This window comes from Panthera leo, chromosome C1 (assembly GCF_018350215.1).
Source record: "Panthera leo isolate Ple1 chromosome C1, P.leo_Ple1_pat1.1, whole genome shotgun sequence".
NCBI classification, from domain to species: Eukaryota; Metazoa; Chordata; class Mammalia; order Carnivora; family Felidae; genus Panthera; species Panthera leo.
Genome location: NC_056686.1, coordinates 35,206,511 through 35,221,743, shown reverse-complemented (window position 1 = coordinate 35,221,743; position 15,233 = coordinate 35,206,511). Strand labels below are relative to the sequence as shown.

Here is a 15,233-nt window from a genome sequence, read left to right as displayed (position 1 = left end):
TAAAATGGATGACAGATATGGGGTTGAATGCTGTTCTTAATAACTGGTTCTTACCTCAAAAACATGCTGTAATTCCCAAGGCTTCTGTTTGCTTGAGCTAATAACAAGGAGAGACAGTATCTTGCCATAGAAGGAAAGGGTAGTCAAGTTTCAGGCCTTCTGTAGCCAATCACTCCATGGCTCCCTTTTACCCACATACCTGGTGTCATTCTTTAGGTAAAATAAGTAATTATTTAGTAACTCCACCAGCAGCCTGGAATGAAGAAAAGGCAGTGTAGGAATAGGCTGGTTTTATGGAAATAGTCTCAGGTCTTCCTCCCCTCCCCCCGGACATCTAACTGAGCTCTTATTCTTTGAACTGAAAGTCTGGGAAAAAATTACAAGTCCTGACTGTTGTATCCCCAGCATCTACCATCTAAGACATTGTTTGGCACTTATTAGGCACTCAATAAATACTGTTGAATGAAGTAAAACTCCTTTATTTTCATTGCAGAAATTAGACTCTGTCTCTTAATTTGCAAGGAGCTAAAGCAACACAAGGTTTAAGAGATGGACAGAAAAAGAGGAAGCTTCTAAAAGATTAGGAAACTGCAGGAATGTGTGTGAGAGAGTGGCCATTGTTCTTGTTATCTGCTATAGCTTATAAACCACCCCAAAACTAACTGCTTACAACATCGATTATTATCTCTCAAAATTGTTGGAGTTGTCTAGATACAGGCATTTGAGGTCTCTAATGCAGTTGCAGCCACTTAAGTGGACTCCCTGATTCCAGGGAGTCTATTAACACAGCTATCAGAGTGTCCTTTAAAAACCTGTCATATCATGTTCTTCTTCTGCTTAATTCAAGATCCTCACAATGCCCTACAAGACGCACAAGATCTGAATTATCCACCCTCTCTCCCATTGCCTCTGACCTCTGCCATCATTCATTCTCCACCTGGCTTACTTCCCTTCAGCTATATTGGCCTCTCTACGGTTCTTTGAACACGCAGTCTCTCTTCAAGGCCTTTGCACTTGCTAGCTAGTCAGCTTGGAAGACTCTTACCCAAGATATCCACCTGACTCACTCTCTTCAAGCCATTATTCAGTGTCACTGTCTCAATGAGGTCTTCACTGACACCCCTCCTTCTCCCAGTTTCAATGATTAAAGGTGATTGTTTTCCATACCATAAGAGTCTGGTTCAGAAAGCCGATGTGAGTCGCCACATTAGACATTGCAGACATAGAAAGCGTTGGCAATCTCTGGCCTGCATGAGTATTTGGCTGTTTCTCCGCCCGCTAGCCCAAAACTGCGGCTCCCAATGAGCTCTCTTTTCAGAGTGGTAGTTGGCCATACGGTAGAATGAGAACTCCCTAAAGCAAGAGACCGTGGCTTGTTCCTGTGCAGATTCCAGGAGCCCAGCACTGGGAAACACATTCAATGGGCGTTGATGATTTGTGAATGAACGAAAGGATACAGACCGCCCAGCTTCCTCTTCTCATAGGGCGCGCTTTTTGTATGAAATCTATTGCTCGACGCTCGTCCCTTCTACGCGGGCCTGCCCAGCGCATCCCATCGATCTGTTCGGCCATCGCGCGCCTGCGCTTTTGGACTGGCAGTCGGAGGCGGCGTGGGGTGCGCTGGGAGCTGCTGTGGCGCGCCTGGAGTCGAGAGGTAAAGCTGCGGCGTTAACGCTGTCAGGCTCCTTACGAGCTGGCTGTTGGGGGTGAGCACCGCGGTGGGGGCAGCCGGGCCCCGCTCATATGGGGAAAGCAGGCTCCTCGATCCCGGCCGAGGAAGGCCTCAGGAGGTGGGCGGGGGTGCAGAGCCCTGGAGTCGCCCGCTCGAGTCCCTGCCTGACCCGGCCAAGCAGCTAAGTAGCCGAACTAGAAGGGATCTTGGAGAGAATGTGAGCCAACCACCTTGTGCAACAGATGGAAAGGAGTTTGAGGGAGTGGAGGATCTACTTGAAGTCACAGCGAAAGAGAACCCAGATCCTGGACTACTCAGCACAGTGCCTGAACTCTTTCCACTTCAGCCCTTCATTTATTTATTCTGCCTATTTTTAGTTGTTTAGGGGCAAGCCAATGAAATAGAAATAGGAATGCAATAAAGTCCAGATGAGAGACCCAATTATGATAGTGTTTTATCTTACCAGTGTACAAAAGGAGAAGGCAACGAGTGCCATGATGGAGGCATGTATGAGATGCCGTGAACCCCCCACTCTAAACCTTGGGAGGCTAACGAGACTCGTTGTGATTCTTATCACCCAGAGTCGTGTCAGTGACATTGAGGCATTTGACAATCTGTCTGGATCATGGTTAGTTATGTTCATGATTATCGCGGAGAGCAGAAACCTTAGATCCTGGTGACCTGGGGTCTAATGTCCCTTCACGTGTTTGAGCTTGACTTTTACAGGCGGTTGTTGAGATGTTCACAGATGCTTATTCCACAAACACTGATTGAGTGCCAGGCATCTGATGGAAATTGTGTTAGGTACTGAGAATACAGTGTTGACACGGTCCTTGCCTTCAAGGAACTCACGAGATACAGACATTTAAATATATGTGCAATAAAGCCTGGGAAGACAGAGATGATCTGTACATGGTAGAATGGAAGATCCTAAGAGGGAAGGAGTTGCTTCTACCAGGAGGATAGGAGAGGTTAGGAATGTTTTTTTAAGAAAGATGATTCTTAGCTTAAGTAGGTGATTTCTAGGCAAAGGAAAAAGGCAATCTAGGAAGCAAGAGGAGCAACACAAAGACCAGAATTATGCAACAGCATGGTTCATTTGGCACAAAAGGCTTTCCATGACCTAGCCTCTGTCTAATGATGTCAGACACAGTGCTTATTGTGGGATTGACATTATTTTGTGTGCTTTACATAGATTAACTTATTTACTCTTCAAAACAACGCTGTGAAGTAGTAATTATCCTCATCTTACAAAATAAAACTGAGATGAAGAGAATTTATGAAGCTTGCCTTAGTTCACACAACTAATGCGGGTTAGGGTTAGAATTCAAATCCAGCCATCTGATTCAAGGGTCTATGAGCTTAAACCAGGCTCCCTTCCAGGAACTGAGGACACTCAGAGTTTTAAATGTCAGGCCACTGGTCATCTCACCTAGACGTGGTAGAACCAGAACTCAAAATCTGGTCTTTTGACTCGAAAGGTCCCATGCTCTTTTCATAATAACATCAGATGTGATAGGAGTTATACAGTACCACATTGAAGTTAAATTCCATTCTGAGGCAGTGGTTGCTGAAATTGAAATTACCATATCTTTAAATTGTGGATGTTGTTCAGGAGGCTTCACTTTGTGCCTTGGGTGTACCGGGTGTAACTGCTGCAGTTTAAATAATGATGAGGACCCAGGACTGATCATAAGTACAGGGGAGGGTGCAGCATTATTTGCCAATTTGGTTTCAGATTTTTTTTTTTCTGAACATTGCATTTCAAACTGGTACTTAAAAAGTTTTATCATTTGTTGTAAATCAAGGAGTACTTTTATTTTAAACCAGTAAGGATTTATGACCTTTTACCGTGCACCTTTTCTGTGGTAGCTGCTGTAAAGAGATTCTTTTGAAGGTCAAACAGGTTTGTTTATTACCTTGAGTTTAGAAAAAGGAATTAATCTGATTTGTTTCTACTATTGGGCTCTGCAAATCTAGGTTCAGATACATCCCTACATTTGTGTTTACAGTAATATCTTTCACAGTTGGGGATAATGTGAAGAGAGCAGATGGCTGAATTATTGGAGGAATCTTAAGTCATCTCATACTTTTCAGAAACCTAGTATGCTTGTATTTATGCTGTTAATTCTAGTCAGAAGTTTCCAGATTTTTTCAAGAAATTAGAACTCATATCAGAAGCCCACTTGGTAAACTCTTACTCCTCCAAAAGTCCCCTCAAATATTACCTTCCTGTAAAACTCCCTGTCTTTTCTAGGAATACTTAGGTATTACCTTCACCAAATGCCTACTGCATCTTTGATATATTCCTGCCACGACACTAATGATAGTATATTGTAATTTACTGAATTTATCTTCTCCACTTAATTGTGAGCACCTCAAGGGAAAGGGCCAGGTTTCTTTAATTCATATCTCTCCTTCAGCCCATCTGCCCTGGCTGGAGCTGAGAGTTTATATTGGTGAGTCAGAAAATGTGATAAAGGTGATGTTTATACTGTAGCTAAGGAGATTTTCTTATTGTGGTTATTGGAGTTGGAAGTGACACATTTGACATAAGTGATTATCAGTAACCTAAATAGAAATAGGGTTAGTACTATGTATGCTTTGAATTTGTTACTTTTTTTTCCCCTGTTAATTGTTTTTTTCTGTGATAGCTGTTTGTGAAAATGGAATTTCAAGCAGTAGTGATGGCAGCTGGAGGGGGATCTCGGATGACAGACCTGACTTCCAGCATTCCCAAACCTCTGCTTCCAGTTGGGAACAAACCTTTAATTTGGTACCCACTGAACCTGCTTGAGCGTGTTGGATTTGAAGGTGAGCTATGGCAATGAGATGTACTCATAAAACCTTGGGGATGTTTGATCCCAATGATTTGTCGGCTTTATGAGAGTGAGAGAGGATGAATGAGAGAAGACCAGGACTCAGCATTGGCTGGAGACTGGCCTCTTTTAATTAAGAACATAGAAGTACTCTATTGCTATGTAAAAAAGGTTGAGAAGATAGTGCTATTACTGTTTTAGAGCTGCTCTCCACAATGATCCAAGATTACTCCTATAAGGATATCAGAAAGAGCACAGAGGGATTCCAAGTCAGTACCTCATAGTCAGTACTTACTATGAATCTATATGTATCAGGTGATATATTAATATATTAAGGGGTACAGAATTGGAAAGGTAACTTAGGCCCTGATTTCTAGAACCTTAAAGTCTAGTGGGGTGATACAAATATAAAGAGAGGGGACAAGACTACAGATCCTACAGACATTAAAAAGATAAGTGAATATTATGAACAACTTTATGGTAATTAATATATTTGACAACTGAGATGCACATTTTATTTTTTATTAAAAAAAGTTTTTTTTTTATATTTCATTTATTTTTGAGAGAGAGCACAAGCATGGGAAGCTCAGAGAGAGAGGAGGAGGACAGAGGATCTGTAGCAAGCTCTGTGCTGACAGCAGTGAGCCCGATGTGGGGCTTGAACTAATGAACCATGAGATCATGACCTGAGCCAGAGTCGGATGCTCATCCGACTGAGCCACCCAGGTCCCCCTAAACGCTCATTTTAGAAATATTGCTTTGGAATCTCTATAAAGAATGGATTTGAATGACTCAAGGCTACAAGCAGGGAGATGAGTTGGGAAATTGATACAGAAGTCCACACCAGTAATAAAGAGGGCCTGAACTAAAGAAGTAGCACTAAGGATGGAGAAGAAGGAACATTTGACAAAGTTGATGATTAATGGAGAGGGAGAGTGGAAAAAGAGAGAAGAGTTCCCTCTACTTTTTGCTTGGGTGAGTAGGTGACTAGATGGTGATACCAGTAACTAGGAAAGGTAATATGAGTCAACGAATAGGTTTGAATGAATATAATGAGTTCAGCTTTGGCCACAATGAGTTTGAGGTGTCCTATAGTTAGATATAGCAAATCTGAGTACCAGATGGAAGTAGTGTCAGATCCTGGGGCACAGTCTTGTATTCTGGTGTTCATTCCACCATGAGAATTGCCTTCCTGAGACAAACCTGTGAACATTTCTATGCAGTAGTCTTTATGACACTGATGTTAAGAGATATGTTTTAGAGGCTCCTGGGTGACTCAGTCAGTTAAGCGTCTGACTTCAGCTTAGGTCTTGATCTCATGGTTCACTAGTTGGAGCCCCACATCAGGCTCTGTGCTGACAGCTCAGAGCCTGGAGCCTGCTTCAGATTCTGTCTCCTCTCTCTGCCCCTCCCCCACTCACACTCTGTCTCTCTCTCTCTCTCTCTCTCTCTCTCAAAAATAAACATTAAAAAATTTTTTTTAAGAAATATGTTTTAGGTGGCGCCTGGGTGGCTCAATAGTTTGAGTGCCTGACTCTTGATTTCAGCTCAGGTCGTGATCCCAGGGTCATGGGATTGAGCCCCACATTGGGCTCCACACTGAGCATGGAGCCTGCTTGAGATTCTTTCTCCCTCTCCTTCTCTCTGTCCCTCCCTCTCTGTGCCACTCTCCCCCACTTGTGTTCTCTCTCCCTAAAATTAAAAACAAACCAAAAAAAGAGATCTGTTTTAGAAAAGATTTTTTTTCTTCTTTCTTTTCTTTCTTTTTTTTTTTTTTAAAGAGAGAGCGTGCGCAAGCATGGGAGAGGGGTAGAGGGAGGGAGAGAGAGATTTGAGGAGTGCCTCCTAAACACAGGATTCTGGAGTTAAAATTTTTTTTTTATTTTACATTTATTTATTTTTGAGAGAGAGAGAGACAGAGAACAAGTGGGGGAGGGTGAACAGAGAGAGAAGGAGACCCAGAATCCGAAGCAGGCTTCAGGCTCTGAGCTGTCAGCACAGAGCCCAATGCGGGGCTTGAACTCAAAAACTGTGAGATCATGACCTGAGCCCAAGTTGGACGCCTAACCAACTGAGCCACCTAGGCGTCCCAAGATTCTGGAGTTTGATAGCAAAATCTTTATTCACTTTGTTCATATTGATCGCGAGTTTAGAGAAGTTAATGTGGCCCTGCTTAGCATTTTCTTTCTCTCCACAAGAGTCTTAGTCCAGTTATAGACTGTCCCACATATGCAGTTATTCCCTTCACTCTATCCACTCTACCTAAAATGTCCTCTCCAAAATGGTACCATCTCTTTGAAATTCTAAACAGCATCAATCATCCTGTCCTCTGTGGTTCCATCTCACTGTGTTTTTCTGTCTCAGTACTACCCAAGGCCTGTTTTATGCTATAATTAGTGGCCTGGGAGACTGATATCTCTGAGAGCAGGTACTATATCTCATTCATCTTTGTAATATCAGCATTTACATACAGTGTGTACTAAAAAAATGTTTGTTGGACTTGAATTTATTTTGACCTGTCTCAAAGGCCATCCCTTCCAGAAAGCCTTCCTTAGTCATTTCTATGTATAATTTCTCCATCTTAAGTTTCTTAAGAATAGGAACCATGTTGAGTTCCATTTCTGACTTCTCAGTGCCTGTTTTTCCTTTTCATATTAAAAGTGTTTGTATTTATTGGATGAATGAGATAGTGACTAAAAGAAAGCAAAGTGGGGAATGGAAGAAGAGAGAAGGAAGGAAGGGAAGTTAAATGATTTGGAAAAGAAAGAAAGAGGAAGAAAGAAGAGAAAAATATGATTACAGTGAAAGGGAGACATAATTGTTACCTAGAACACTATCACAGAACAAGTGGAAATTGTTTCACTTTAGAGACACTAAAATCTGATCTTCAAACATCAGCAACACATGTTATGTTGTAGTGAATTACATTACCCTACCAAAAATCCCAAAGATAACAAAACCCCAAGTTTCCTGTCATTGGTTAACAGCTATACGGATAAGATGAAGACCTCTGTTTTATGGAAATTGCTTCTTAGTAGGGTTCATTGTGATCCTCAATGAAACACTTATGGCTGCTTGGTGGGAAGTGGTGATAGTTCCTTTGTAGTGAATGAAAATTTTAAAATGTAATCCTGTTTGTGTATGATTCGATGAATGCTCTTCTGAGTTCTTTACATCAAGAAGTGGCATGTAATATACTAAAGTATGGGCTCGAATCATCAGAACTGAGTTTTATCTTGAGTCCATTGCTTACTAGTTGTGTGACCCTGAACAAAGTCACTTAATATCTTTTAGTCGAGGTTTCCTCATTTGTAAAATGAGTTTTTGTAAGAATTGAGAGAATGCATGTAAAATACATTGAAAAGACTCAATAATATTAGCTATTATTATTGCAGTTAGAAACAGGGGCTCTTAGGTGGCTCAGTCAGTTAAGTATCCATCTGGCTCTTGATTTCGGCTCAGGTCATGATCTTGCAGTTTTGTGAGTTTGAGCCCTGCATCAGCCTCTGCACTGACAACACAGAGACTGCTTGTGATTCTCCCTCTCTCTCTGCCCCTCCCCTGCTCACACTCTCTGTCTCTTTCAAAATAAATAAACTTAAAAAAATAACAATAAATAAATCTAGAAAGAGACCAAATCTAATTGAAATAGTGAAACCACTGTCTAAATGAAAGCGAGTTTTTGTGTCTTTCCTTCTTTTTTTGTTTTGTGCTGTAGAAGTCATTGTCATTACAACCAGGGATGTCCAAAAGGCTCTATCCGCAGAATTCAAGATGAAAATGAAGCTAGATGTTGTATGTATTACTGATGAAGCTGACAAGGGAACTGCAGATTCTCTGCGCCAAATATATCCAAAACTTAAGGTGAGAAGCTGTTTCTTAATTTTTATTGTTTACTGAAGATAAATATCATTGATGTTTTCACAGTGCATTACAGCTTACAGTGCTTTTTTGAAAATATATTTTTGCATCACATATTTTGTTGCCCCATGTACTCTTCAACTGCTTTTGATTATTTTTTTAAAGTTTATGTATTTATTTATTTATGTAAGTAATCTCTGTACCTAATGTGGGGCTTAAACGCCATATCAGAAGTCACGTGCTCCTCTGACCGAGCCAGCCAGGCACCCCTATTTTGATTATTAATGAAGATTTAGGTGTGCTCGCTTCGGCAGCACATATATTAATGAAGATTTAGGTGTTTAGTTGTCACAGGCACTGGTTTCCAATATTTTTGAGTAATTGTACATCCCTAAGAAAGAGGTGTACTTCAAATGTGCTTTAAAAGATTCCATTTAAATGAAGTTCATGAACAAGTGAATTTAATCTATAGTGATAAAAATGAAAGCGACAGTTGACTTTGCAGATGACAGGTTGACTGGAAAGAAATATAAAGGAACTTTCAAAAATTCCAGACCCCCACCCCTGCAACATGTTAATATTTGACCTTTTGGTCTGCTTTGATTAGATACTAACAAGGGCTTATGGATATGAGGACATAGTCTCCCTGGTGGCCTGTGGCCTATGACCTGAGAAATATCCACTGTAAATTATTTTGAAATTGATGTCCTTTGGGAAAAATTCACTCTGTATGATAATGTTGGCATCTTGTTTGAATTGGGGAGCAGACTCTCTGGGTATTTCTCATGACTACAAACAGATTAATAGTTTCAACCTACCTATGCACTAAAGAACAAAAAATTAATGTAGAAATGTACTAGGCCTTTCCCGCCATCCCACCTTTATTGGGAAATAATTTACATACAGTAAAATACACAGATACTAAGTATACAGTTCAATAAATTTTGACAGATATATACACCCTGATTACCATTACCCAAATCTAGAACATTTCCATTACCTCTAAAAGTTCCTTTTTACTTCTTTTTAGTAAGCTACCCTCAACCTTCCAGCCCCCTACCCCCCTTGAGTTAACTCACATGTTAACTTTGTTCATGAACTAGGTATAAATGGAATCAAACCATTTTAGTCTGGTTTCTTTAGTTTAATGTAATATTTTTCAGACTCTTATTGCAAGTATAACTGTGTGTGTGTGTGTGTGTGTGTGTGTTTATTCCATTGAATAAGTATACCACTGTTTACTTATTTACCTGTTGATGGCCATTTGGATTGTTTCTAATTTGGGGATGTCATGAGTAAAGCTGTTAGGAACATTGTTCTGCAAGTCTTTTGTGAAAATATTCTAGGTTGTAGGGTTTACTTTACTAGAAACTACCAAATAATTTTCCAAGTGGTTATACCATTTTATACTTCCATCAACAATGTGTAAGGGTTGCATTTGCTGCACGTCTTCATTGACACTTGGTATCGTCTTTTACATTTCATCCATTCTAGTGGCTAACTATGAAGTAGTTACTCATTGTGGTTTTTAAAAAAATTTTTTTAATGTTTATTTATTTTTGAGAGAGAGAGTGAGACAGAGTGTGAGCAGGGGAGGGCCAGAGAGAGGGAGACACAGAATCCGAAGCAGGCTCCAGGCTCTGAGCTGTCAGCACAGAGCCCAATGCGGGGCTCGAACTACAAACTGTGAGAACATGACCTGAGCTGAAGTCGGATGCCCAACCTACTGAGCCACCCAGGTGCCCCACTCATTGTGGTTTTAATTTGCATTTCTCTGATTGTAATGATGCTAACCACCTTTTCTTCTTTAATTTTTTTTAAAAGTTCATTTTTATTTATTTTGGGTGGGAAGAGAGAGAGAGAGAAAGAGAGGGAGAGAGAGAACATGTGGGGGAGCGGCAAAGAGAGAGGGAGAGCCAGAGAATCCCAAGCAGGCTTTCTGCTGGCAGCACAGAACCCAACTTGGGGCTAGAACCCACAAAACCATGAGATCATGACCTGAGCCAAAATCAAGAGTTGGATGCTTAACTGACTAAGCCATCCAGGGACCCCACTAACCACCATTTTAAGCATTTGCCTGTTTTTAAATTGAGTTGTTTACCTTTTAATTATTGATTACAGAAATTGTATTTTACATCTAGAATAATAAATTCTAGATGTAAGTCTTTTGTCAGATATGTGTTGTGAATATCTTCTAGTGTGGCTTGCCTTTTTACTTTATTTATTTATTTTTAAGTATTTATTTATTTTGAGAGAGAGAGAGTGTGCGCACATGAGCAGGGGAGGGGCAGAGAGAGAGTGGGAGAGAGAGAATCCCAGGCAGGCTCCACGCTGCCAGCAAAGAGCCCCAGGCAGGGCTCAATCTCACAAATCATGAGATCATGACCTGAGCTGAAATCAAAAGTCGGATACCTAACCGACTGAGCCACCCAGGCACCCCTGCCTTTTTTCTTTCTTAATGGTGTCTCTTCATGACCATAAGTTTTCAATGTTGCTGAAATTCAGATTACTCATTTTTTTTCTTTTGTGGTTAATACAGTTTTTGTGCCCTTTCTAAGAAATCTTTGCCTATCCCAAGCTTGTGAAGATATTCTCTTATGTTTACTTCTAAAATATGGTTGGATATCTACTGCATCTTGATTTGATTTTGTATGTAGTGTGATATAAGGATAAAGGTTTTTTTTCTATATGGATATTTGTTCCAGCACCATTTGTTAAAAAGACTTTACTTTCCCCATGGAATTGCACTGGTGCCTTCACTGAAAATCAACGGACTGTATGTGGCCAATTTCTGTTTTCTCTATTTTGTTTCATTGTCTTTACTTCAATACCACATTGAATAATGTCTTCGTTATTTTTTTTATGTTTATTTTTGAGAGAGAGAGAGAGACAGACAGACAGACAAACAGGGTGAGTGGGGGAGGGGCAGAGAGAGAGAGGAAGACACAGAATCTGAAGCAGGCTCCAGACTCTGAGCTGTCAGCCCAAAGCCCCACGTGGAGCTCAAACTCAGGAACCGCAAGATCATGACCCGAGCAGAAGTCAGCTGCTCAACCTACTGAGCTACCCAGGCACCCTGTCTTCATTATTTTAGATTTATAGTACGAATTGAACTGAATCTATAGATCAGTTTGGGGAGAATTGATATTTTAATATTGATTCTTCTAATCTTGAACATCTGTTTATTTAGATTTCCTTTAATTCCTCTCAATAGTGTTTTATAATTTTCAGTGTAGAAGCTTTGAACATCTTTTGGTAAATTTTTTCCTAGGTAAATGTTTTTAATGATTTCTTTTAATGTTTATTTATTTGAGAGAGAGCACACACGTGAGCGAGAAGGGAAGGGATGGAGAGAGAGGGAGACAGAGGATCCAAAATGGGCTCTGTGCTGACAGCAGCGAGCCCAACATGGGGCTCAAATCCACAAACTGTGAGATAATGACCTGAGCCGAAGTTGGACGCTTAACCAACTGAGCCACCCAGGCGACCCTTAATGATGTTATTATAACTGGTGCTTTTTACTCTATTATCAATTGTTTATTGCATAAAATCATGTTTTCTATATTGACTTTGTTAAATTATAGATTCTTTAGGATTTTCTATATACATCATCATGTTGATTGTAAATAAAAACAGTATTACCTCTTCTTTTTTCATCTTTATGGTTTTTTTTTTTTTTTTTTTTTTTTTTTGAACTGTCTTATTGCCCTAGCCAGGATCTCCAGTGCAATATGTAATAGGCATTTTCCATTCACTTGTGGCCTCTCTTTCTGTTTTTCTATGCTTCCATCCAAGTAGGTTTTGGTGTTTCTGACTGGGATGGAGTTTTCCAATTCCGTTCTGTTGGGTGTGTTACTTTCTGGAGTGCAGCTGCTTCTTTCCTTAGGGAGAATATGGGGAATTTCACTAGGAAAATGAAATGATAATTCTTTTCTTTTGCAGGAACAGATGCCAAGTTTACCAAGAATCTTAGGGTGTTTAGTGGACTAGCCAGGGGCTCTTTCAGCTACTGTTTAAAAGTTTAGGATAGAGGTACAATCTCTCTTTGCTCCCTAAGTCTAAATCTTAGGAATATTTTTACCCTTACCTGGAACTGGAGATCCTAGAAGTCTCATGTGAGACCTGTATAACTCTTAGAGGCTTGAGAAGTGGTAATGCCAACTATAAATAGAAGAGGGCATGTGGAGGCGAGTATAGTAACTGCTGATAGAATACTTTACTCTCAAGTTACTGCTCCTTCCTATGGTTTTGATCATTTGATCCTTATTTTAGGGCTCCCCCTTGAACATAACGTAAGAGTCCTCATTAATTCACTCTGCACAATCTCATTTCTTTTCTTCCTTTATCCCTTTGTTTCTACATCACTTACATGACACCTTTTACGTATAATCCTACCTCTGTGCCTTCTTCTCAAGCTGTGACTTTGGCTAGCAAGTCTCTGTTGTCTTTGCTATCTCTACTTGGTTTCTCCTTTACCTATGGCTCCTGAAATCCTGACTTCACATCAACTTGCATTCCAACCTAGAGCAGAGGCAGCAAAGCTAACCTGTGGAGAAACATAGTAGACTCCTAAATAGCCATTAAGATCAAAGTAAGACCTGAGCTAAGCCAAAATTTAGAACTGTCTGGTTGGAATCAACACGATCTTGTAGGAAAGGCAATAGAAATACATATAAACAGTTGAAGAAAGTGAAATAGTCTGAGAAGGCAGTTTGTTGGTGTTCACTAAGAGATGGCAAGTACCTCTCTAAAATAGGAAGTTGTACCCCCAGGCTGTGCCATGGTTTAAAAGCATTGCCCTATTGAACCAATTTATTTCTCTTACCCTGTGCCTACAAAGCAGCTTCCTAAACATTTGAGGACTCTTGGTCTGTTTTAAGTAAGATTTTAGGTAAGATAATATTCCCCTTGAGATTTGGGAGTTTATTAGCTTTTAGTTCTTTTATCTTTACCTATTTCCTCCAGATTGAGTTCCCCAAATATTACTGTGAGGTTATCCCACATGGCTTTTCTCAGACCACAATAGTATGTTAGCTTTATCTGACTTTTTTGTTTAAATTTAATTTATAATTTTTTTCATTTACATTGCATTTGCTAAATATATTTTATATGTGGAAACTTCCATCACGTCTGCATATTAGATATTGAAGCTGAACATCATATTTGCTATGTGTTTTTTCAACTAACAGACATATATTTCATTTGGCTTTATTCTTCTGGCACTGTTTTCTACTTCATTTTGCCTTATCTTATGCCACAATTTTTGCTGACTTACTGGCTTCTCACTTTTTATTTCATCTGCCCACCCTCTTTCTCTGACTTACCAAGAGAGATTATTGGTTCATTCATTCTCCCACGCCGTGGGTGAGTGGGCTCCATTCTTATAGTTGGTGTTGATGACATGAAAATTCATAGATTTAAAAAAAATTTTTTTTAATGTTTATTTATTATTGAGAGACAGAGAGACACAGAGCATGAGCAGGGGAGGGGTAGAGAGAGGGGGAGACAACAGAATCCAAAGCAGGCTTCAGGCTCTGAGCTGTCAGCACAGAGCCCAACGCGGGGCTCGAGCTCACAAACTGTGAGATCATGACCTGAGCTGAAGTTGATCGCCTAACCAACTGAGCCACCCAGGCACCCCCTGAAAATTCTTAGATTTTAAATCTTCTTCACAATAATGTTTCATATTTGTTGATGGATGATTCAGTCTTATCTATGTCTGAACTCATTCAGTTAGCAAATATTTATTGAGAGTCAACTAATACTAATGATTATAATTGCTTAATTTATTAAATACCAATTATGGACCATAGTTTAAAAAATTTTTTATTAGGGAAAACTTCAAATATGTACAAAAATAGAACATTGCCAATGTATCTATTACATGGTTACATTGTCAAAAGTTATTAACCCATGGCAAATCTCATTTCATCTATATCCCTACCTATCTTGCTCCCTCTCATGTTCTTTTAAAACAAATCTCAGACATCATATAATTTCATCTCTAAGCATTTCAGAATATACTACTAAGATGAGATCATTTTTTGAGAGCTCTTTAAAAAATGAAAAAACTGGGGAGCCTGAGTGGCTCAGTCAGCTAAGTGTCCAACTTTGACTCAAGTCATGATCTCGTGGTTCATGAGTTCGAGCCCTCCATCGGGCTCTCTGCTGCCAGCGCAGAACCCTCTTCAGATTCTCTGTCCCCCTTTTTCTCTGCCCCTCTCCAGCTTGCATGCTTTCTCTCTCTCAAAAATAAACATTTAAAAATAAAGTAAAATAAGAATAAAACTATAATGCCATTATAATGCCTAAAAAAACAAACTGATAATTCTTTAGTATCGTCAAATATCCAATCAGTGTATGAGTTTCTAGTTGCCTTATAAATATAACTTTAAAATATTTTTTAGTGTGTTTATTTAAATCAGGAGGCAGATAAGGCCTGTACATTACAATTGGTTGAAATGTCTCTTTTAATATATAAATTTTACCTCTATCTCTTTTTTCCCATTAATTTATTTGCTGGAGAAATTGGATCTTTTTCTTGTATATTTTCCCTCCCACAGTCTGCATTTTGTTGATTGCAACCATGTGGTGTTGTTTAATAAGTATCTCTCTATATATATTGGTGTTGGTATTGGTAGTTGGACCTAGAGGCTCCATTAAACTCAGGTTTTGAATTTTGGGGCAAGACTTTCATAGGTGGTGTTGTGTTCTTCTATCTGGAGGCACATATTTGCTGATTCTCTCTCTCTCTTTCTCTCTCTTTTAAGTAGGCTCCACGCCTAACATGGGGCTCAAATTCACAACCTTGAGATCAAGTTGCATGGTCTACCTACTAAGCTATCCATGCAGCCCAGATTGTCTCTCTTTTTGTGTTGTGG

The 15,233-nt window shown here is 39.7% G+C and overlaps 1 protein-coding gene across 4 annotated transcripts in view; it reads left to right on the top strand.

Moving 5' to 3' along the window:
- Nucleotides 1-15,233, top strand: part of EIF2B3 (eukaryotic translation initiation factor 2B subunit gamma) — a 132,857-nt gene that overhangs the window by 8,949 nt on the left and 108,675 nt on the right. Inside the window, exons 1-3 of one of the 4 annotated variants that reach the window (XM_042950876.1) lie at nt 1,548-1,654; nt 4,327-4,486; nt 8,210-8,355. In XM_042950876.1, the coding sequence (XP_042806810.1) occupies nt 4,339-4,486; nt 8,210-8,355 (294 nt within the window). In that variant the 5' untranslated portion in view covers nt 1,548-1,654; nt 4,327-4,338. The other 3 variants (XM_042950877.1, XM_042950875.1, XM_042950878.1) reach the window with 3 other exon arrangements.